The sequence below is a fragment of the Ciconia boyciana genome, chromosome 5 (assembly GCF_034638445.1).
Source record: "Ciconia boyciana chromosome 5, ASM3463844v1, whole genome shotgun sequence".
Taxonomy (NCBI): domain Eukaryota; kingdom Metazoa; phylum Chordata; class Aves; order Ciconiiformes; family Ciconiidae; genus Ciconia; species Ciconia boyciana.
In genome coordinates this window covers 51,019,525-51,043,265 of record NC_132938.1, presented here as the reverse complement: position 1 = coordinate 51,043,265, position 23,741 = coordinate 51,019,525, and the positions used below count along the sequence as shown (strand labels likewise).

Below are 23,741 nucleotides of genomic sequence, written 5' to 3'. Positions count from 1 at the left end.
ATTGACAGTCCTCTTCAACCAGCAATGCATCTATACACACACAGAAGTAAGGGAAATCGAAACAGGAAAGAATTAACTCACAGGCTCTCTTCCACACCCTCAAAAAAGAGAGAAAAAGTATTTTGTGCTCCTTTTATCTACTTGATAAATGTAGAGAGGGTTGGTTTGTTTGTTTTTATTTTATAAAATAGTTCTTGTCCACCGAGATAGCTTGTGGTTCTCACTGCTAATTTAGGCCCTAACTCTGCAACTTGCTTCTTGTGATCAACCCTCAAAGATCAAACTTAGCTGACCTAATCACAGAATTTCTGCTGCCTCTAGTCATCTCCCAAGTTGTTTAAAAGGACTAATACATACAACAATGAAAAATAGATGAGTCATGCATGACCTAATAAATTTTATCACCCAAAGCAGCAGGATCTGTGAAGTCTGGAACAAAGCAGCAGAGAAATAAGCTCATTATCCATAAAGAGAGAAGTCTAATCTTAAAAAATTTCAGCCTAATAAAATATCAGGACACAGCCTACTTCTGTTATAAAAAGGAAATTATTAGACTATGTGAATCACAATGGAGGATAAATCCTCTTTTGTCCAAGTTCTGGGCTTGTAAGCAGTTCCAAGGAAAAGTAAAATGACACCAATGTCTATATATCATATCTATGAGAAGTCTCAGCTACACGGTCTCTAAATTACCACCGAAAACTATTATTCTGTCGTGGTTTAGCCCCAGCTGGCAACTAAGCACCACAGAGCCGCTCTCTCACTCCCCCCCGGTGGGATGGGGGAGAGAATCGGAAGAGCAAAAGTAAGAAAACTCGTGGGTTGAGATAAGAACAGTTTAATAATTGGAACAAAATAATAATAATAATAATAATAATGAATTATAATGAGAAGGAATACAATGAGAGAGAGAAAGAGGAACAAAACCCAAGGGAGGGGAAAAAAGGGAAAAAAATTAATAAAATAAAATAAAATTACACAACCGCTCACCACCCGCCGACCGACGCCCAGCCAGTCCCCAAGCAGCGATCGCCACCCCCCGGCCAACTCCCCCAGTTTATATACTGGGCATGACATCATATGGTATGGAATAGCCCTTTGGTCAGTTTGGATCAACTATCCTGGCTGTGCCCCCTCCCATTTCTTGGATACCTGGCAGAGCATGGGAAGCTGGGGAGAAAAAAAAAAAAGTCCTTGACCAATGTAAATACCGCTTAGCAACAGCCAAAACATCAGCGTGTTATCAATATCATTCTCATACTAAAATCCAAAGCACCACACTATACCAGCTACTAGGAAGAAAATTAACTCTATCCCAGCCGAAACCAGGACAATTCTACTCTGAACAAAAATGTAGCTACTTTTGTGGAACACGAGTAGAAAAAGCATCACGGAAAACAAAGGTTTCTGATACTTACTAACTATTTATGAAAGATAATCAATAGCATAGACACATAACATTCATATGTTATGGTCTACTGGTTTTTAATTCTGGTTCTCTAAGTGTTACAATGTAATTGAGTATGATTTATCAATGTATTTCCAAAGCAGCAAAGAGTTTTGCTTAATTTATGTTATAGCTTGCCAGATGCATGAACATTTTCCATTAACAATGTGGTAACCAATTCAAAATTTTGTGTCTTGGTGCAAGACTGACAATAGATTAACTATTATGTTAAAATTAGAAACCGTTCAACACCACCACCAAAGTACTTAATCATATAGTTCTTTGAAGCATAAGAACAGTCCCATTGCACTACAGGGGAAAATTGTAACACAATTAAATGCTACTAAATTAGGTAAAAATCACAAAGAAAAACGTAACTTTGAAAAAAATCTCTAAAGCATACTGGAAACAGACAGGCCTGTGAGACATGGAAAGCTGAATCTTTGTTGCCAGAGTTTCTCTTTCATGTATGAAAGAAGTAATGATAAAGAATGAAAACGCATCAGCTGTGGTCTAAAGCACAGATGACGACTTACTTCCCAATGAGGTCATACTTTTTAAAATCGCCTCCAAAATTATTACACAGAAGTTTAGCATAAGTCTTAATATAAAGTTAATTTTTGCTGTATTATAAATTAAACTTTGAACCTTCATGACAGTCTGATAAAGAGCCATGTACAAATGACAAATTCAGTCTAATTTCACAGAAAACTCCTATAGCCCTGAAAGAGTCTCCACATAGTACATCTGCAAGAGACTGACAACAGTCCTGATACATAGTAAAATTCATTTCCTCCCCTACCCTCAGAAAAGCAGTATAAAACAAAAAAAAACCAAACAAAAACCCCAGCAATTAGCCTCATCAACTTGGCTTTGGATGAACAGTAAGTATAGGAAGAAAGAGTCCACCACCTAGAAGAACCAACTCTGGTCATGAAATCAGAAGAAAAAAGAACTGTGGAGCTCCAAGAAGAAAAAGCAACAATGTTCATTTCTACAAAAGGGGACCAAAGGTAGGTGCAGGCAGTTAGAAAACTATATTGTTCTGTGTCTCCCTTGTGCTGCCTGCAGTAAAGAGAAATCGACCTAGATAGATTTCCAAGGCTTGTTGTACGCCCTTGAATTATCAGAGGCTCCTGCCAATGCCACCGTGAAGAACCACACCCTTAAAGAGGAAGACTGCACTGCAGTGACTGCAGGAGGCTGCGGGAGAAAGCTAAAGAGGAAAGAGATCGCATGTTAATCCCAGGACTAAAGGCATTTGAACTCTGAGGCCCCATTTCTATGGAGAGCACCACGAGAGACATCTTGTAGCCAGGAAGTATGTTGGACAGACACACAAAAAGGGCTGACTCACACAGACACAGGAGGTTTGAAGGACAAGTCTTGCCTTTTCATACCTGAACCCAACAGTTTCATAAATAGACATCAGGGATAGTGCTCACAAGGTTATGAAAACTCAACCGTCACATTAAAGACATGCTCTCTACAGCTCTGAAATTATAACTTAAATTTTTGAAGAGAAAAACCCACCTGTGTTCCTTTGTCCATGAAGACAATAAAAATAGAAAATGCAAAATAATGGGTCTGCCTGCTTATTACTCTGATAGGAGGTAGTGCTTTGACCTGCATTACTCCTTTATACCCACATATTATGCTTCTCCTAAAATAACTGCATGCAGAAAAATACTTTAAACAAGTAACTTCCTTTATTTTACAAAATCTAGAACAAGGTTTTGTCTACTCGCAAGATGCAGACTACAGCCACTGCCCTCAAGTCACCCATAGTACCCCAGAGCAGAACAGCACGCAGTGAGACCTTCATTGGAAAGACCTCCTCCATCTTCACTCCAGAGATGGTGAACATTGTGTCCTTGCTTCAACGGGAAACATTTAAAAGTCTGAATAAACCCCAACTTAACCCCAGACCTTTCCTGGATCACAACTAGAGTGCTCAGCATCTGGCAGGATTGAGCCCTAAGGACATATGCAAGGAGAAATTAGCAATTTCAATTTAAATGCTAATACTTATTCTTCCCAGCGAAAATTGAAGTATAACAAGTGATCTCTTGTCACACAGAAACAGCCTTGATTGTTATTTAATGATCACCACGAGTAGTTAGAAAGCATGAAATGAAGTTAATAAATCTTCTGTTGAGCCTGAAATTTTCAACAAACAAAAAGTATTCAAAGTTTTCAAAAATAGTTTGGCCTGATTTTCTTCATCTTAAACTAAACTTTCCATGTTCTTCAGTCACAGATTCACATACTGGCACCACACAATTAAATTTAAAAACTGAAATGCCCAGCTACTTGAACAAATTTAAGATTTTTTTTTTAGTGCTACCTAAACAATCTAAAATACATCATATTCTATGAAATTCAAGTTTGTGCATCACCACTATTCACTATAGGATCTGTTTGCCTTCCAGTGATAAATTAAGAAATAAGACAAACACTATGGAAGTATTTTTTTTCCCTTCTTACTCCAGCCTCCTGGGAGAATATAAATACAGTTTGGCTTTTTTGGTTTTTAGCATATCTAAGCTATGTTCTGTTTTAAGTGAAGGTAAGTTGAGGATTATTTTTGTTTGACAATTAGATAATTTAATAATTTAATAATTTCTTTAAAAAACAGTCATTGAAACTGGTGGGGTTTTTTTTCCCCCCATGGAAAAGGGAAAGATGAAACAAACACAAACTCACAAGACTCCAAACCCTGGGACTTCTGAATCTTAGCAGTCAATAATTACATTATTTGTAGACAGCATGAATGAATTAGTCACCACTGAAATGGCTATTTAGTTTAGTACAAACTTATTAGTTTATTCAGGAACTTGTAACAGTAAAATTCACTGAGAAGCATCCATTCTACAAGCCTCTTCATGCACCAATGGAAAACAACACTTCTGACAGTAACTTTAACTATGTAAAAATGATACTGTCATTATCTAACACAAGAACTGCGTCATTTTTGTTGATAATATAAACACACATGTGCATGTGTGTACGCATGAGAATTGAAACGCCACACACACCCCACACCCCCAGTATAAAACAACATAAACTTTCTCCAGAATTAAAAAGCATGTGTAAAATACAACAGAAGAAATGCAGTTCTATTTCAATCTTATGTGCAGTGTACTCTAAGTAGAGATGTACGCACCAAGCCTCCACGGTCAGACTCCAAGCGGTGCTATAGTCAACTATAGAGGGACATCTGGAATATTTCTAGAAAGAAAACTGAGTCACAGGCTCAAACTATTCTTTGCAACCTGTCCAATAAAGAAGAGGTTACAGGTATTTGCTTTAGGTTACCTTCCTCCCCTTCCCTTCTCTCCTCAATTTACTGCTCTTTCAACAGAACAAGTCGGGTGGATGGCCTCAGTGTTTGGACACCGGGCTCGTGTCAAGGCACGGAAGATGAGCTGTCAGAGCTGTGGTGCTCGGCCTGTCAATACAGGCCAGTCAAAGTGATAGTATAAGTTACATGATATGTATCTCTGTTATACTATGTATAAGCTTCCTATATCTCCTCATTCACCTCTGGAAAGTTTTGTACAGCACAACAAAGAACTAACCCGTGGCCATGTGAAATGTAAACTGCATCTGAGCCTGCTGAATCAGACCACCTCATCAAATAAGTGAGGTCAATTCCATTTCCATTACATATGTCTACAATTACGAAAATCCCCTATGCCCCGAAATTCATTTTGAAAGACTTCAAGGTAGGTGGTCTAAGCTTGGAAGCACATGAAAACAAAACAAGCTGCACCCAAGAAATATGACATTTTCAATATACTAGATTGTGGAGTTGGTAGCAATTCTGATAACTGCTAGGAAACTAAAGGTTACTTAACAATTATGATTTAAAGACTGGTTTCCGTTGTAATTCTGCAACTTTGAATCCTTCAGGTTGAAATTCTTCTTGCCCATCTCAATCTAATTTTTAAAATTATACTAAAAGAATTGCACCACATCTACAAGAAAGTGTTTGTGCTGTTCACAAAACTCATATATAACACTTTCTATATTTGAACAAAATATAGAACCTCTTCTAACTTTGAGAAGAAATTTTAACATCTAGATATTTCAGAGTAGAGACTTGAAATGTGACAGAACATCATCCAAAGTTAGAAGAAATGCCTAGTATGTCCAACCTGAAAAATCCAGGCCCATCTGTCTAAACTGTAGGTTGCTGAAGACTGCAGCTTGGATTAGACAGGTCGGGGAAAAGTGAGAAGACATCTAAGCAAATGAGGGACAGGAGTAAAGGAGAATGCTGGGCAAAGTCTGAAAAAGGTGATGGTACAGGGGTCTATTTATATGAAAACACATTCCCCTCCAATATCTGGCTGACCTCCCATGCACACTAAACTCAACTTGCATGTATGAGCATTCCGCTGTGATCACACCACACTTTCCCTCTCCCAGGATCCCTGACTCTCTCTCTGCAAAACGATAGCCAATATTCAATATATGAATAAGGTTGGCACAACAAACAATCTTTACTGCAGGACACCTGCTTTATTTACTGCATAAATGGGAAAACACATAGGAACTGCTGGAAGGAGCAAACGTGGCAGCAGAGTCCAGTGCACATTCCTGTTCAGTTTATGATTGAACATCCTAGGGTGAAAATGGCATATCTGAGAAACACACACACTGTGCTTCAAACCCTGCTATGAGAATGGCAGCATCAGCAAAAGGGCAAGACAAAACCCGGGGCATGGAAGTTTCAAAGAGCTGCAAATAAACCCACAGAGGACTGTCACAACCTTAAGTATAAATAGTCTCACCTAAGGAAGATTTTTGAAATGTACTATTAAAAATGGATTTCCTACTAAATGAGAGCAATCACAATCTTAAATCCTAAGTTAATGAAGCCACAGGGACTTGAGAACTATCACAACAGTTCTTAAAGAAATAAAAGTTACACAAACAATAGGTGAAGACTTTTTAAAATTCTGTTAGACATTTAATGCCTTGTACAGAAACAACAGAAGCAAAAAGTAATTTTATTTCTCCTTTCTAAACATTGCCCTAAAAACACTTGATCATTCACATTAACAAAATGTAACTCAGGAACCCAAGTCCCTTTAAATTTCAGGAGTATTAACTACTTTTTAAAGTCTTATCCTTGAACTTAAATCACATCTAGCATGTGTGTAGTAAAATTAAGGGGGGGGGGAAGCTTCTGACCCAGCCAGGTGCCCTGTGTCATAGAGAACTCAGGATGCACCCCATGCCTGGCACTCGGCAAGGCAGGAGCACTTCTCAGCTGGCAAGAACAAGCCCGCTCTCACCAGAACAAAACTGGTGCAGCAGCTCTGTACAGAAAGAGTGCCCAACACAGTCACAGCACTCAGTAGGAACGTGACCGAACCAAGAGCTTTTGTAAGAACTTACTTTCAGCTCTTTTTCACTTTGAAAGAACTGGAAAAAACCTTTGCCTCAGCTGACGTATCCCTACCAAAATCAGAACAATTTATGGATTTACTTTTAGTGACATTATTAAATTAGGTATACACACATAGCAAATCTTCCTTAAACACATACTTTTGAGTTTGACAAAGCTTCTTACTAGAAGACCCCATCTGAGTAAGGGCTTGCAATTAGGGCATCAGAACCATGCTTCTTACTGAGATTATTCCAGTATGACCTTTCAAGCCACATCTACCTGGCTATGTTAGTTATTTTAAAAGAAACAAACCCTTTAACATAAAATAATTCCAGAGTTTGCATTCTCCTTCAAACTTAAAACCAGCTCCTGTGGAAATGAAGTATGGAAAGATAAAAAGTGACTGGCATAAAAGAAGGAGGTTGGAAAGCTACAACAATCTGAAACATAACACAACCTCTACACGGTATTAAAATTCTTTTGAAATCTGGGCATTTATTTAGCACTCTCAAAGGAGATATTTTGCTAGCTCAAGAAAAGAAGAATGGAAGTCATACCAGAAACTGTTTGGGAATACATAGGTGAGGGGAAGAAGAGGAGAATGGGATGTAGAGTCAGGAAGCTAGCCAGACAGAGGAGCTGAAAAGATCATGGATTCTGGATGAAGAATATAGAAGACAACCAGGATTAGGAGCCGGGGGGGGGGGCAGGCAGGGAAGAAAAAACCAAACCAAACCACCCCAAACCAAAACTCAGGCCTAGTAAGAGGCAGAGTAAAGGATGGAGATCTCAAGTAAGGGGTGCACATATGCATGCACGTGAATGTGTTGGCAGGAAGTGGGGACCAAGATAAGAAGCTTAAGTAGGACAGCTTGGGTTCTGGAACTGGGACCAGAATGCTGGATACCATTAGACAGAGTAGATAAGACTACTGTAAGAAGCAGCTGCATGAGCCAGTATCACCAAGTTTAGAAAGAATGGGGAAAACAGCCTACTACTACTTCCACGCACTACCTTTTTTATGACAGTGCTTCCTTGTCTGGGAGGCAGCAATGTAACACATAAGCCACCTCAAACCTAGGTGGTTTATAGCAGGATGCAATGAACCTTTACTCAGTTGAACAGAGACCAACCAGAACAGAAAAAAAACCACTGTTCTTCAGCATATTAGAATGACACTCCAGACCATATGGAAATACTGGTCAGAATCTAGAAGAAAAACCTGTTTCCAAAAGAAATATTTAGCTGCCTTAACCACATATGCAACCTTTTTCTTCCCGTCTTGCACCAGTCACTCTTACTTTCAACTTCTGCAGCTAATGAAGCCGGAGCCATACGGACAACATTATACTTCACTGTGCAGTCTTGATTCCTCCCCAGCGCACAGCCATCCATTCTGCTGAATGAGGCAGTGGGGAACAGTAAGCAGTCTTGGAAGCAGAGTCTGTGTCCTAATATGTGCATAAAAAGGTAAAATTAAGATTGTCTGCCTCTGCCACTTCCTAGTCAGTATATTTTCCTTATGCAGCATTAACATTCTTTCAGATTCATCTGTTCAGCCTGGAAAAAATTGTCTTAAAGGTTTTGTCCACACATCCACAGACTCCACAGATTTCACAGTTGTGAGTGGCTCATCGCTTTCAAAATTTAAACATGGCTTCACTTGCCGAAGAACACATTCCAAGTATGAAAGACTGTTCTTGAAGTTACAGTACAAGAGAGAAAAGCAATGGGAGCTTTTGTTTGCAGGAATTATCCAGCTAGTTAATTTTTTTTTCCCCTCAATAAAGTTCCATGCTTGCTTAGACTAGATTACAGACAAGATTACAGATTAGAATAAAAGATAATACACAAAAACTACATTAAAATAGTTACAACTGCAGCATGGCTATCCTACTTACAAACAGAACCAAACAAATGAGAAGTTACATCATATAATGTTCTCTATCCACTCATTTCTTACCACTGCACCCTGGCTTACTACTGCATGCAGTATACAGTGTGAAAAGGCCTTTTTCATACAACATTCCAGAATAGTTATCTGTGGACAACACAATGTAGTAAAGATCAAAGTAAAAATGTAGTAGAGATCAAAATGGTATTTGGTCTCAGGACTGGCAGAAGTTGCTATTAATAACCAGAAATGTACAACATAGGCTATGCAAAAACCAAAAAAAACCCAACCAAACACAAAACCCCAACCAAAAAAAATAAAACCAAAAAAACCACAAACAAACCCCCCAAATCCTAAACTTGAACAAAATTATCTAATCAACATTTAGAGAAGAAGAAAAAATTTCAGTAAAGTATAAGATTGGTCAGTGCTCAAGGCAAAGAAACAAAAAGAAGATGAGTGCTCTGATGCACTATGGAAACAGAAATGCTTCTTACACATTTCTGCAATTATCTTCCCTAGGGCATGGAAAATACATTTTGGGCTCTTTACTTACAAGGTTTAGAGATCTTATTTGTTATTCTGTCCATTTGAATAACAACAAATCTTAGGAAGCAAAGCTTCTTTTGAGTTTGATGTTGTTAAATTTCAGTGGGTAGTATAGGCTAAATAAATTTGTGTACATCAGGTTTCTGAAAGCTTTCAAAGCATCCAAAACTCTATACAACAGCAGAGCTGAGAATCAGAGAACTGAAAGATTGCACTTAAGTGCTTCGTGAAAGCTTTGAAAGGATAATTTGTTCCTTTGACAAGTTAAGAGTTTGACTCCATTCAAAGAGCTCTTACTAAATATGCCTAAATGGGTATCATGGCAAAAAGGAAAGATGAGAGAGTGAAAAACCTGGCAAAAAGGATAGTGTAAATCAAAACCATGCTTTTCATCAAACCACCAATCCTGAATCCCACAGTGCCCCTTATTTGACCACCTACACAACAGACTACAGACTTTTAACTCCTTGCCTAAATAGAGGATACAAACAAGAAGGAAGAGTTGTCTGATCTAGCCAGCCAGCCACATTCCAAAGAAGACATTTAAAGACACACAACTAAGTTCAAACAAACGATGAGGATGATAGTGCTCGTCTCTAAAGTAGGGAGCAGGGGAAAAGACAAGAGAAGCTCTCATTATCCTAAAAATAAGCCCTATGAAACAAGAGTATCCAGAGCTAAAGTTACACTAGGAAGAAATCCAAGCACATTAAGGCATGGAAACAGAAAATTTAGGCAGCAGAACATAGATACCAGCTCATATAAATCCTTGCAAAAGTTCTTCCTCAAGAGATTAAAGAAATTACGTAGTCATGGAATCAGAATCAAAGTACTTTCAAGGATCAGACACTTAAAAGCAGGAGTAACTTGTTTCCTTTATGATAAAACACACTGGAACTTGTGTTAAATAATCTACCACATTGGTGGAAACAATTATTTAGTTACCGGAGAAAACTGAAGAAATTAGAAAGACCTAAGCCAAACTGAGGGAATGGGCAATAAAATGGGTAGACCAAAGGAGTACTGACAAACTAAAACAATAAACACTGCATGCACAATATAAATCATCTGGAATTATACTGGAATCTAAGTCACAAACTTAAGAAATCAGAATTCCTTTAGAGGCTTCCATAAAACATTTAGCTCTTCTGCAATCACAGAGGCAATAAAAACCAAACTTAGCCTGAATAAAACCTGGAATAAAAAAATGCTATGAAAGCTATTAAATAATCTCTACAGAAGTCAACTGGATGTTATAACAGAGCACAGTGCTCAAATCGAGATATGCTATCTTGAAAGTATAATGCAGTGCTGGAAAGTGGAAAAAGAATCAGCGATATTGGTAGTGACACTGAAGTGAAACTTCATTTTCACTAAAGTGCAACTTTGTATGTAGACAGTCTGAAGAACAAGGACTGCTCTTCTTGAGGAGGAAACATAATAGAAGTGCACACAAAGTATGGCATGGCATCTAGAACAAGAGAGGACTGTTTCTTCCTCTTTCCTCTCAATGTGAAAACCAGGAAATGTGAAATGAAACTGAAATGTAACCATGCCAGAACTGAGAAAGGAAGGCATTTCCCTCCTAGCCTCCCAAGTAACCAATGCATTTCCTTCAAAGACCAAAGTGGGAACTAGACCACACACTGAACGCTGAACACAACACACTGAGATTTTTTTAAAATTATATATTTACAAATATAACAAGATAGTCACAATTATAATAGTCTCTAAAAACAGGAGACAAGATTTACACATCCATATAGTTAGAGCTCCTAGATGAGGGCCACCCAAATGGTAGACTTTACATTAGGTCTGTGCCACAAGTGCCTTTTGCCCACATCTTTCCAAAGACTGGATAAGCAATGCCCCAGCATTCCTGAAGGAAAGCTGATATTCCTCATAATTTTCCAGAGAGTAGATGTAAAGTATCACCACGGACTCCAAACGTAAAAGCATCACATGACACCCATACCAGTGAACTAGAGCAGACGGCTTGTTTCCTCCTGAGAAGGCCTTGGTAAAAATGAGGAGAGTAGACCTACCTGAACGCTAAACAAATAACAACCACAAAAACGTACATTAAAGCACTGGAAAAGGCCCTTCAGACCTCTTGCTTCAAGACGTATGCCAACAGACTATATGAAATAAGGTGAAAGTTTCTGCAGGGCAAGGATATTCCTCAACTGCTGGGTTTCTTGTGCTTTTCTCTAAGGCAGCAGACCCCAGTGTCACCATCAGAAAGGACGATGACCCAGATAAACGGATGGCCCAAACCATTCTAGCAGCACCTGCCCTCCTTACTGTTAAAAAGCTTCTCCTTTTGCACTAATTTATTATACTGTTTCTTAAAGACAGAAGTTACACCTTGTTCAAATGATCTGATTTCAGAGTACACTATGAAAGAATTAGATCAATAAAAGGAAGGGGGCAGGTGGTTGGCACCTCCCAAAAGGAAGTGCTAGTGTCTATCCAGAATGCCTTCAAAATCCTAAGAGTACCTGAAAGGAAACACCACCAACCCAGAAGGAAAGAATTTGGGATTTGAGACTGTCAAGCTGTAAAGGTGCCACAGTAAAAATAAAACTAACCCAAACAAAAATAGTTTCTTCTCTTCCTGATAATTTTAAAGTGGATGAGTTGTACCTAGGATCCATTTTCCATTTTCTAAAGTTCAGTAAACTTTTTGTAGTGAAATACCAGATTTTTCTCTTCCTTGCAGGCAAATTATGCATAGATGGCAGTTCACTTTAAAAAAATTGTGCAAATATATTTCAATAAATGGACTATACTCCCTACTTAAATTAAAAAGTTGACATGACAAATAGATGAAAACATGAATCCTCATTAACACTTCTGGTAACCTTAGCCCAGCTGTACTTCCACTCATCAACCTGTCCTTCACATCCAAAAGACAGAAGTGAAAAATGCTCAATAGGACCTAAGCACTTTGTTTGTAAAAGACGTTATTTCCATAGTAAGTAGGAAGATCAGAGTCTCGTTTAACTTTGAAAATTGATTCTATTAACAAACAAGACATTATATCGTACCCAAGAAATCTTCCTTTAATCTGGAGATGCAGCAGTTTCCAAACCTTTTTCATTTTGACCTGTTTCAAGGGAGTAATCCTTGAAACCAACCAAAACCAGCCTTGCAAAACAGTAGCATGGAACAGTCAAGAACGTATTATCCAACTAAAGTGCCTTCAGCTCCTAGTAACAGTTTTAGAAACTGCTCAAGTATGATGAACAACCATTCACATAGAGAAAGCATTTCCAAATAGCAGATAATATGGGGAAGTGGCAAAAAACTGTCACCTGTGTGAAACACCAAAATAAGTCATTCACATAAATCATTAACAACATTGTTGGCTCTTCATATACTGTGCAGGAAAGATATAAAGGGATATTAATGTTTAAAGAGGCAATAAGCAGGGCAAGAGAATAATGAAGACTAATATGACTTGCAGTGCAAAAGCTCCCAAAGGCCCTCTTCTGGATGGGAGTCCCACAGTGCTAGGTACATCAACAAAGATGAGCCCCCATCTCAGAAACCACACACCCCAAAGGCAATTAAACTAAAATAAACTAGGATATTAATCTCATGTGTGTAACAGCTGTGTTTTTTAGAAGTGATATGTTTTTGGAGTCTGTACTACCACTTCAGCCTAGAGAAAAAGAGGATTACAATCCTTTTCTGACAACCTGATTCAGGAACAGTAAAGGATGCTAAGGAAGAAGAAACAAAAAATATTCACCCTCTCAATCATGAAGTACTTGGATCGCACAAATGCTGCTTATCCTGCAGAAGGGGGAAAAAAAGACTGCTTTCCTGTTTAAGTAGTAAAAAGCAGACTCCCGAATTATATAACCTTTTTTCCTCTCTTTTTTTTTTAAGCTGGAACTGAGTGTTTAACTTCTATAAAATTCACTTTAATCTACAAAGAAATTTTCGAAGTCCATTTCCATCAAAATATTAGCCTTTCATTTGCATTATGTATCCTTTATAAAACACACCTTTTAAGAGAACGTTGCATGAAAATGGCTGGAAGTCATCCCAGAAACTATTACATTATATATCCTTTCTGTAATTCAGGAGAAAAAGGCACTATACATTATTCTAGACTGGGAGACAAAAGAACAAATCATTGTGGATTCAACATTTGCTGCCAGAACACCAGAAATCCTTTTCACACAGCAGGAATGTCCCTTTTAAAACACATACAGAATTCTTTGTCAAATTGAAAAGATTTAATCAATTACCAACAAGTTTTCTGTTCACTTTTGCTAAATTGGAGGTCAAAGAGAGACTATAATCACAATTCATTCACAAAGCGATTAACATGAAAGCATGAACTTATGCAAATACTTGGTCAAAAAAAGTAGTAAGAGGAAGCTTGTTCTCCAACAATCAAGACAGCAGCAATGTGGAAACATCTATTATGGTCCTAGACACTGAAAAAAAAGGAACCCAAAATAACATCATAAGAACAGCCTTGACATGCATGCCGCTTAAAGATGTAAATACAGTAACCATTACAGATTGTGCTTTCAGAATCACTCCACTTTTAAAAGCTCTAAATATGAGCGTTTCTAAAATCCCACCATTCAACGTTAAATACTGAAAATTAAGTTAATACATCCTACTCATCCTTAATCCAGTAATATCTTTAGGTCCTGATGCACCTAATTGCAAAGCATTGCTGTAGCTAAAGATTATTGCAAGCCAGATAGATCCTAAGAAATCCCTTAAGCCCCCTTCTTCCAGAGGGAAGAAGCAAGACCTGAAAGTAACAGCATATGGAAAACTCATGAGAAAGCAGAAGCCTAACAGAGATACTAGAAAGCAGGGCAACATCCAGAGAAATTCAGCTCTGAATAGAAAGCGTCCATTTAAATGGCATCCAGTGTCAGCTTTTTCAGTTATTGTGAATCATACAGCAGCTAAAGCCTGAATCAAACCCTGTTTACACAGCTTGGAGCTCCGGTGCACAGCATAGAGAGAGCCCAGTGTAGCCAAGAGCCACCTTGAGGACAAAGCTGGTAAAATCAAAAGCTAATTTTCTTGCTAGGAAGTATAAACACATACAAAAATTACCTCTTTTTAGGAACAATAACACACTTAAATAGCAGCGGAATTGGCTCTGTGTGTGTGTTTATACGCACAACCTGGTAACGTCCATTGGTTGCAGAAGCTTGCAGTCACTGGATGCTCGCGTGCGAGGCATTAGGTGTGAGGCCAGGGACACAGGGCGCTTGCTGCACCCGACAGACCATTCTCAGAGGACTCCTTCTAATTCATCTCCACTTCTTTGCTATGACACATTGCCCTCCCCATTGCCTAAAGCACAAGGTGGTGATCTAGTGCCCAGAGAACTCAGTGGAGCAGTTGTGAAGTCACCATCACAGACTTTCCTAAATCTTCTACTATCCTCTGCAGCTGACCTTTGAGCATAGCCTGAAGAACAGCTTGGAGCCTGGAACCCCCAAACCGCATGTATACCAAGTTCCCCACAACTAAATGCTGAATACCCATTAACACCTTTGAGGTACTTTGACTTCCTGGTGCCCTTTCCATCTTCAACATCTGTACAACTATACCCATTAACAGCCAACAATCAGATTAACCTGCTTAGCACAGCTAACATTAGTGTTAACACTGTAGGAACATGTTGAAATTTGACACTGAGTAATTAAACTAAATCATATGTATTTAAAGTGCATTATTCCAAAGGCACTCAAATCACTGCAGAGCTGTAGATAATTATGTATAGCAGTCAGTGCACTGGAAAAAGAAGATGAGGAAATGTTCCTGACGAAGTGAAGGGAGCTGGTGTGCTCTGAACATAATCTGAAGAAAGAATACGGGTGTTGCATAGCACATAACCTATAAATTAAGCTGTCAATAAAAAGAGAGAGAGAGAGAATAGGGGAAATAAAGGCAAAAGAAGAAAAATAGCTATTTCTTCAAATGAAATTCAGCTGCTGAATCCTTTTCTATAAATCTAATTGTATATATTTTAAAATCCAAGATTACTTTGTTCTAAACATTATTTCCTAGATGTCAAAATCAGCAGAGGACCATGTATTTCTTGATACAGATTTGACAAGCTACTATATTATACTTTTAATTCTTACTGGTGTGCTACAACAGTTAATTTATAAAAAAACCAAAGCTGTGTAAAAACAAAGTTGTATCTGTCAAATATTTTCATGAAATATATTGTTTGGCAGCTAATAGCCCCTAAAAAAGGAAAAAAAATGGTGGGTGAGAAACAGTTCTACCTAAAATGACTAACAAGGAAGAGGAAGGAAAGGGTAGCATATGAATCTGCAGCAAAATATAATGTAACTATTGATCTCTGCAATTGGTAGCAGGTTGTCTTTCAGACCACAGGTACTTTTATAGTTATACAAATGTCCTTGCTTGCTCAACAGTGAAGGTCTTAAAACAATTGACCTGATTTTTTACTTTTTTTTTTTTGCAGGGATTGGGGGCTCCTATTCAATCTGTATATTGGGTAGCAATTAAAAAGAAAAAAACCCCACACAACACACACACAGTGAATAATGAATGATGTTATAACAGAAAATTACAGCATTAACATAAGTAGAATAAGCAAACCTATCGCAGCACAGCAGATCCACAACAGTTACATCAATATGAAATCTGGTAAAAGACAGTTTTAAAATGCTCTTACACAACAGAAAATCCAAAAAGGCAGAAGGCTATTAAGATGCTGAACTTACACACACAAAATGACCTACAGGTAACGCTACTGAGAGATGTATACATCTTACCCGTGAGTACAGCTTTTGCTGAAGGGTCTGCCAGATCCAGCGCAGATTTCCCATCGGTGTTCCGAATGTTTGGATCAGCTCCGTGCTGCAGCAGCACTGTGCAGGGAAAGCAGATACAGTATCTTACCTCAGGGATACACAGATTATTTACTGTTAAGTGTTTCCTCGGCATGATGTAGGCATAAACACACATTGCTCAGTTTTCTTTATTTTTCCTTCTGTTTTTTTCCAACACCCCCCCCCCCCCCCCCTCTTTTTTTTTTGTTAAGCACTGCAGCAAAGGATCTTCTCCGGAGTAAGGCTAAGTTGGCAAGTTAAGATATAGTAAGATCACATGACTTCACATGATAAACGTGAACCCTGAATCTCTTGCAATACTCAGTTTCGGGTTCCTCCTGACAGCTAGCTGGGAAGCTGTGCACTCACTGACTCACACTGGGAAATCTGCTAACTGTGGAACCTGCTCCTGCCTTTACTACCACTACCGCTGCTTGTACCACTCCTGTTCCTTTTCCTGCCGAATAGCCCAAGTCACCCCGCCTCTGTAAATCAGTAATACTCCAGCCTTTCAGTGGCTCGTCACTTGCGCACAAAATCTTAACCGCAGCATACCGGCTTGCCTTCAAGAAGTGTAATAAATAGGGTAAGATGTGTAACCTGGTACCCTGCAGTCTGGATGTTCAGAGGCTATTATTCTCACTGGTATTTCTTTTTCCTACTAAACCCATTAACACATAAAAATTCAACGACATAAGAATAGTCAGAATGCAATATGCAACTATATGGCTAGGAAGGCATTGATACAGTAAAATACCATCTAGAAAAGCTCAGAAAAAAGAAAAATGCTTTCACCTGTAAACTCTTTTGATCAGAAACAACATAATGTAATTCAGACCACCCCCACAAGATCAAGGCATTTCCTACAGAATTGGAAAACAAAGCCCACAGCAACACTAGGTCTGACAAAAAGGAAGGGCCCCAATTCTCCATTTCCCCAAATGTTGTGCAAAATAAGCACAACATATTACAAATTCAGAGCAAGAGTTACACACTTTGCACAAGTGTGAATAACAGGACAGTGTACAGAGATGCAGAGACTCAATGTCAAGGAAACAAATAATAAAAACCAGCAGACATTTATGGCTGCTCATGTAACCATGTCTGTTGAGATACAGCTGGACTGAAAGAGTCAAGACAAAGAAATACTTGCAAAGGCTTTTTGTAACTAAGGGTGCAAAACCACTTCATAGACAGGATTCTCCAGGAAAACACATAACCCAATCCAGAACAAAAGTAATTACCGATATTATATTAGATATATCACTTTAATCAGCAAAAGGCTTTTCATAAACTTTTTTCTAAATTAAAATTTTAACTGGTAGTATTGTTTTTATCCAAACCTCTTTTCTAACACTATTCTGAATTTAAATGCTTTTAACATTGCCAAATTTCATATATTTCAGCTTACAGCATGCTATGCTACATGCTTGCCCTAAGCTGAATTTTTGCTGAAAGTCTGGTGCTTTAATGAAGTAAATTGACTTAGTTTATGCTTTGCCAAGAAGGTGCAATTGTCTCGTGTTTTTGAAAGAAGATTCAAGTAGGCAGATTGGGCTTTTCCTAGGAGGTTTTTTGTTTGGTGGTGGTTTTTTCCCCCCCATGTCAAGATGAAGACACCAAAATGGGAAAAAAATAATTCAGCCAGCACGTGCTCACAGAAGCTTGTTAAGATCTGGCACCTACGTTTCTGAAGATGCCATCTGTGCCATACGTGCTACCACCCCCTTAGAGATCTTACTCACAGACAGGTTTGACACTGAGCCAGCCTCACAAGCCAGTCGAGCACACTCCAGCAGGAGGTGGTGAACAGGACCTTTTGCAGATTTTTTTTAAACACAGTAGGCAGTACAGAAAGTAAGTATGGAGAGACACATTCCGTATGTCCTCTCTCTATTCTCTTGGACCCTGCTAGTGAATCTATATTCTGGAGGAGAAGGAAGCCATTTGTCCCAAAAGGCATCAGGGTAAGAGCGGGACCCTAAAAGAGGGAACCAGCAACTAAGTGTCTATCAAGAGAAAGCAGGCAGTACAAAATGATGAAACAGCACAGAGTGGATGAGAAGACAGAGAAGGATTCATGTGACAAAAAGCCTGGGACAAAGAGCTAGGGGAGAGAACTGAACAAGAAGATGCGGCAGGGGAAGAAATAATAGCTCAGATAAAAAGTCCAGGAAGAAAGACCAGGAGAGAGGAATGACTGGGATCTGACCAGAGCTTGGAGGTTTGGACTAGCATGCAAAGCAAAGCTGAGACAGGTTAGGGCACAAGAAGGTGACTTTGAAAAATGAGAGGTAACAGATGTAGAGATGTCAAAGGGGTCTGCAACTGCTTGAGCTTAATGCTAAAGACAGAAGCACAGATTTTCAAGTCTCTTAATTCTTCAGTCCTGTGCAAACCAAGCAAGAGAGCTCCCCTGCTACTTCCGCTGCCATGCACAGAAGATGACAACACGGTGCTGCTTTCAGCTCCTCTCCTGGCTAAAATGACAAAGAATTATGCAGTGTATCTAACCTGTTCAGTCATGGGTTTTGGCATGGCTTACAACATATAATTTCTATGTCAGGTTTTTAGTTTTTTAAAAACCTAGGGAAATACATTAAAATTGACTAATGGTGCTTAAACTGGTTGCCTGCAAAAACCTTGCATTAGTGACTGCGTGTGGAACACGCACTTGAAGTGGCCAAACTAGGTTCAGAAAAATAACCTGTCAGAACTCAATTGCTGTAACCATGAGACTTATCCTTCTTGTCTCTGCAATCACTTATCCTACTTGTCATAACCCTTCCAGCCTCTCCAACAGCCAAGGGTATGGTGCTGCAGACAGCTCCCTTATTCAGTCCTATAGACAGATCTACCCTGTGAAATAAATGCAGTAGCATCTTGGGAGAATAAACCAATCATATAAATAAGGACTGTATTAGAATGCAGATTAATAAAGGAAGCACATTCAGGTCAAAGGCAATCTTATTCTTACATTTCCTCTATTGACTATTTGATTCCATCCTCTCCATACTCTTCTAGTACATAATCTCACAAAAAGATATCCAAGTGAGCAATGTTGTCATCAACATGAATTAACAAAAGAAATCCAGCATTTGATGTTTAGCCTATCAGTGTAAGGCAGCTGTACTTTTATACCCAGCAAACCGCAGGTAGCTGCTAATTGAGTGTTCTCCTGCTTGTTCAAAACCTTTAACGCTTTAGCCCAACACAAAGTCTCTTCTAACCACAGGGTATTCGAGATCTAGACAGAGTGTGTGTCTCTAAATTTCCTTTTCAATGCACCAGGGATGTGTAAAAATGTCAAGATCATTCTCGTGTTTGAGAAAAACATTCCCTTTATAATGAAACACAACAGAACAAGCCATTCTAGCCAACTGTAGCTATTTTGGATTTCAAACGCCGCACACCAGTTTTAGAGGATGGTTTCAGAGTAGCCTGAAAAGGAAATGTAGCAATAGTTTCTATCAAGAGACTGCTGTTAACAGGCAAGTGTAAGGATGGTGTGCACACAAATTCATTCCTGGAACCTTGTTAATTAGCATATTTTGACATACTGGTTTATTTCCTCTGGACAGTGGGGACATTGGGGTGTACCATTTTTCTGTACTGCAGGCAGAGCCCTTAATCTAGCAATACCATTACCTGGCTATCCTTGCCTTTCCTCCAGATCATATTGTAGAGTGTAAAGAAACTCTTTTAGTTGAATCTTCATATTGTATATGGACATCAAATTCCTGTAAGCTTAACTATAGAACAAATATGGACTGGTATGGAATTATATTTTTATTCTCACTGCAACTGCTCCAATACATAAGTTTCTGATCTTCACATACCACCTGAAATGCTTTATTTAATTACACTGCTATTATACCTGATCAGTACTAGAGATAAGAAAGACCCCATTCTTCCCACCAAGTAAAAAAGAGTTACAGTATTGCACTAATCATTTCAAATTACTGCCAACTTGCTACAGCAGCATGAATCCTAAAATTAAACACTTGGCCTACAGCCTCCTGGCATAGGTATTTTGAACTGTGAAGCTAACCAACACTACCTCAATTTGGCTGTCAAATTATAAGCCCACCAAGAACAAACATTTTTACTTTTGGCAATTTCAACCTTCACTTTTTCATCAACAAGGTATGGCAAAAACTTCCCTGGCAGCTATACAGCAACAAGGGAGAAGTAAGTTTTATTAGAATTAAAAAAAAAAAGGGGGGGGGGGGGGTTGTCTACATGCAAATCATCATCCAAGTACTTAGCCCTTCCTCCTTCATACTGCCTCAGTTAAAAGTGCACCAAAGGAAAACATTTTTGATTGAAAGACAGAAATACAATGGGAATAGAATGGGAATAAAAATCAATTTGGTTGTTCCAGTATTAGGCACAACCAAAGATCAGAATATTTCTGTTACAGTTTGTCTATGCCCAACATCCACAAGCTTCTGAGCATACTTACAGGAATGTGGATGGAAAAGTTCACATTTGGTTTCGAATCGGATACACGCAAGGGACACATCCAAACCTTTGACTGTTGAGTGAAAAAAAGCAAAAACAACAGGCAGACCTTCCAGAAATATCTGTCCTTAAAGCTGCCTACTGCTTTTAATTACATTCCCAGAGTCTTCAGTTCATCACAGCTCTACCATTGCCTCCTCTCTCCCCATCAGTTCTTTTATTACTGTGTCCCACTGCCTCGTGCTCACGGTCCCTTCCACCTACCCTAGCTTTAGTATATACCCTTTCTTCCCCCTTTTCAACTTCACCTTCTGGAGATGATCTCCAAAGGCCCTTTCCAAACCATATTACTGTAGCTTTATCTACTTACTCCCAAAGTATCAAGGTACAGCGAAAACAGCCTAAGAAAAAGCCCTTTTGACTCACAACATATGCACCATCTTCCATCTCTCTGAAGGATACCTATAAAGCTGGTCAGTCTCTCACTAACCATAGGTCCCAGCAACACACACACACCTCAGTACTAGTCCCATGCAGGACATGTTTCCAAGTTATACTCAAAACGAAACAATGTGCTCATTTACCTCCACATTCTGAAAACATCTAGACAACACAGAGGAATCCAAACTATTAATTTTTTTCAGCCGATGCTAAATGCATCTTCGCCCTGAACTACTTCTACACGTAAATCAAACCACTGAGGTTTTGAAGCTTTTCTCATGTTACAAGAACAACAATTTCTTGCCTAGAAATTACACTTCTGTGATTCAGATCTAATAATCCCATTTTGGCAAGTTACCAGATACATAAGCCTTTTCGCTAAATGACCCTATATAACAAGAGTTGTAGCACCCTACTCTCAGCTTCATAAAGTTGAACGTATGAGATACAGCTAATAACATTACCCACAACTGTATCACTGATTAACTTCCACCTCTGTGAGCAATCCCAGTCTTGGCTGCATGATTAAGAAAAGGGCTATATTCATCAGCCATCAGAATTACAAGGTGAAAACATGAGAGGCAGTATCACTACAGAGGCTGCACACAGCTCTAAAGGTTTGAGTATCACTATTTAACCTGACGACATCCATGGCCTCAAACACCACTGTCAGCTCAGCTAAGAGGAGTTGGAAAAAAGGAGAGGAGCAGGTCCTATGCTCTTGACTGCCCCTCTATAGTGAAAGCCATCAAAGCTGAATGAAGAGAGAATTATGGATCAGAGAGGCTAAGCACACCAAAGGATTTAGTTCAGAGTCAAGGTAGGGTAGAGGTGATAACCAGAGATATCTGGGAGCACTGCAGGTGGTTTATTGGTAGGAAGAGATGATAACCAGGGGGCAGTTCAGGGACAGAAGGACATGAATGCATTTGGTAGGAGAGAGACACAAACAGGACAGACCATGAAGAAGCAGCAAAAAGGAAAAATAAAGGCAGGGTGAGCAATTAAATCCCTGTGGGAATTCAGGGAGAAATACAGTAGAAGTCCCCATGGGTGCAGGTAGGACAAGTAAGGAAAAGTTGCAGAAGACTGGATCTCCAGCAACACGGGTGTCTACAAACAGTTAACTGCTGAAGACTTCAAAGACTTGCATTACCATGGCTGCTTTGTAGGGTTTTATTGCTCAGATGGCAGACTGGAGTGGACTCTTCCAGGCCGAGAGCTGCTTTTTCCGACGTAAAGGCTAAGGACCTCACGAAGATGAGGTAATGTCCACCTAGTCTCAACACCCCTGGGACAAAGGGGCCATGCAGAACAGTGCTTAGCTTGAAGGAGAGAAGGGAGGGTCCAAACACCAAGCTCCAGAGGAATAAGGAATATCTCTAGTAGGATGAGAAGGGACAACACTTCAAGCCAGAGCGCAGGAGACCATGCAGCCTTTATCTCCCCTCCCAATTAAAAAAAAAAAAAATCATTGAAGGACTGCAAAGAATTGTAAAGCTGCCCCCCTGCAAAACATCACTATCAGAGGACAGTTCCACCTAGACCAGGCTGGCAGAACCACCATACCCAGCCCTATGCAGCCCACCCTTGCTTTGGGTGGCTGCAAATGTTTGGTCAGGCAACAAGGCAGATTAGAAGGGTGATCACTTGCCCCATCCAGTTCATCATGCAATAACATGACATGCTCTGGCTGGCCCAAGAAAGGACAGTACAGGGACAAGTGCCAGTGACAGGAGTTGAAAAGGATTATTTTGCTGTTCTAGTTAAGAGTATATCTAACATTACCAGCCAAAGTCCTGGTGGGTCAATGTTGGCTACAAGCACTTCCCATCATTTTGCCTTCCCTACTTCCCTTGTTCAGGTCATCCCAGTTTCCCATTACCCCAGACAACAGTTTTATTCCCAATGAACCAGCGTGTTGGTTTTGTTCTTTGTTGGGGACAGACAGAGCAAGGAACAAATATGCTGACTGTGGTAGTATGAAGTAGATGAAGAGAAGCTTACAAAAGCAATGCTAGCCCCCACTATGCTGAAACAAAAAGTTGTAAAGGGAATTAGAACAGTGCTCTCCAACAGCATAGACAGAAATTAGAGTTTTGACAGCAGTAGAAAGCAGCAGACAAGTAGCGGGGGAAAGTGATGGAGTTTTGAGCAACAGAGAAAAGCCAGGGACTGCGGATATATTAGGAACCAAGAGGGAAACACCTGTGAAATGCCTCAAAGGAATTAGGGCATGTTCCTCTAAAAAGGTGACACAGTCGATGGCCCAGCTGAAGTGCCTCTATATCAATGCACACAGCATGGGTAGCAAACAAGAGAAGTTGGAAGCCACTGTCCAGCTAGAAAGCTACGATCTAGATGTTCACTATCACTGAAACATGGTGGGAAGGATCACACAACTGGTGTGCTGCAATCAATGGCTAGAAACTGTTCAGAAGGGCAGGCAAGGAAGGAGGAGCAGGCAGTTGTCCTCTATGTAATGAAAAAGAAAAAGAAATTGATTGACTCCACAGAGCTGGCTTTGAAAAACAGCAATAACAAGTTGAGAGCTTATGGGTAAAAATTAGGGGCCAAGTCAACAAAGGAAACCTTTATTTACTACAGGCCACCCAACCAAGGGGAGTGCGTTGATGAAAAGTTCTTACTTCAGCTACAGGAGGCATCACGCTCGCAGGCTCTAATCCT

At 39.4% G+C, this 23,741-nt stretch overlaps 1 protein-coding gene across 2 annotated transcripts in view; it reads right to left on the bottom strand.

The window, feature by feature from the left end:
- The window catches only part of TNKS (tankyrase), a 145,102-nt gene that overhangs the window by 94,788 nt on the left and 26,573 nt on the right, over positions 1 to 23,741 (bottom strand). For both annotated transcript variants that reach the window (XM_072861357.1, XM_072861358.1), the window contains exon 3: positions 16,092 to 16,187. In XM_072861357.1, coding sequence (XP_072717458.1) covers positions 16,092 to 16,187 — 96 coding nt within the window. The remainder of the gene's footprint in view (positions 1 to 16,091; positions 16,188 to 23,741) is intronic.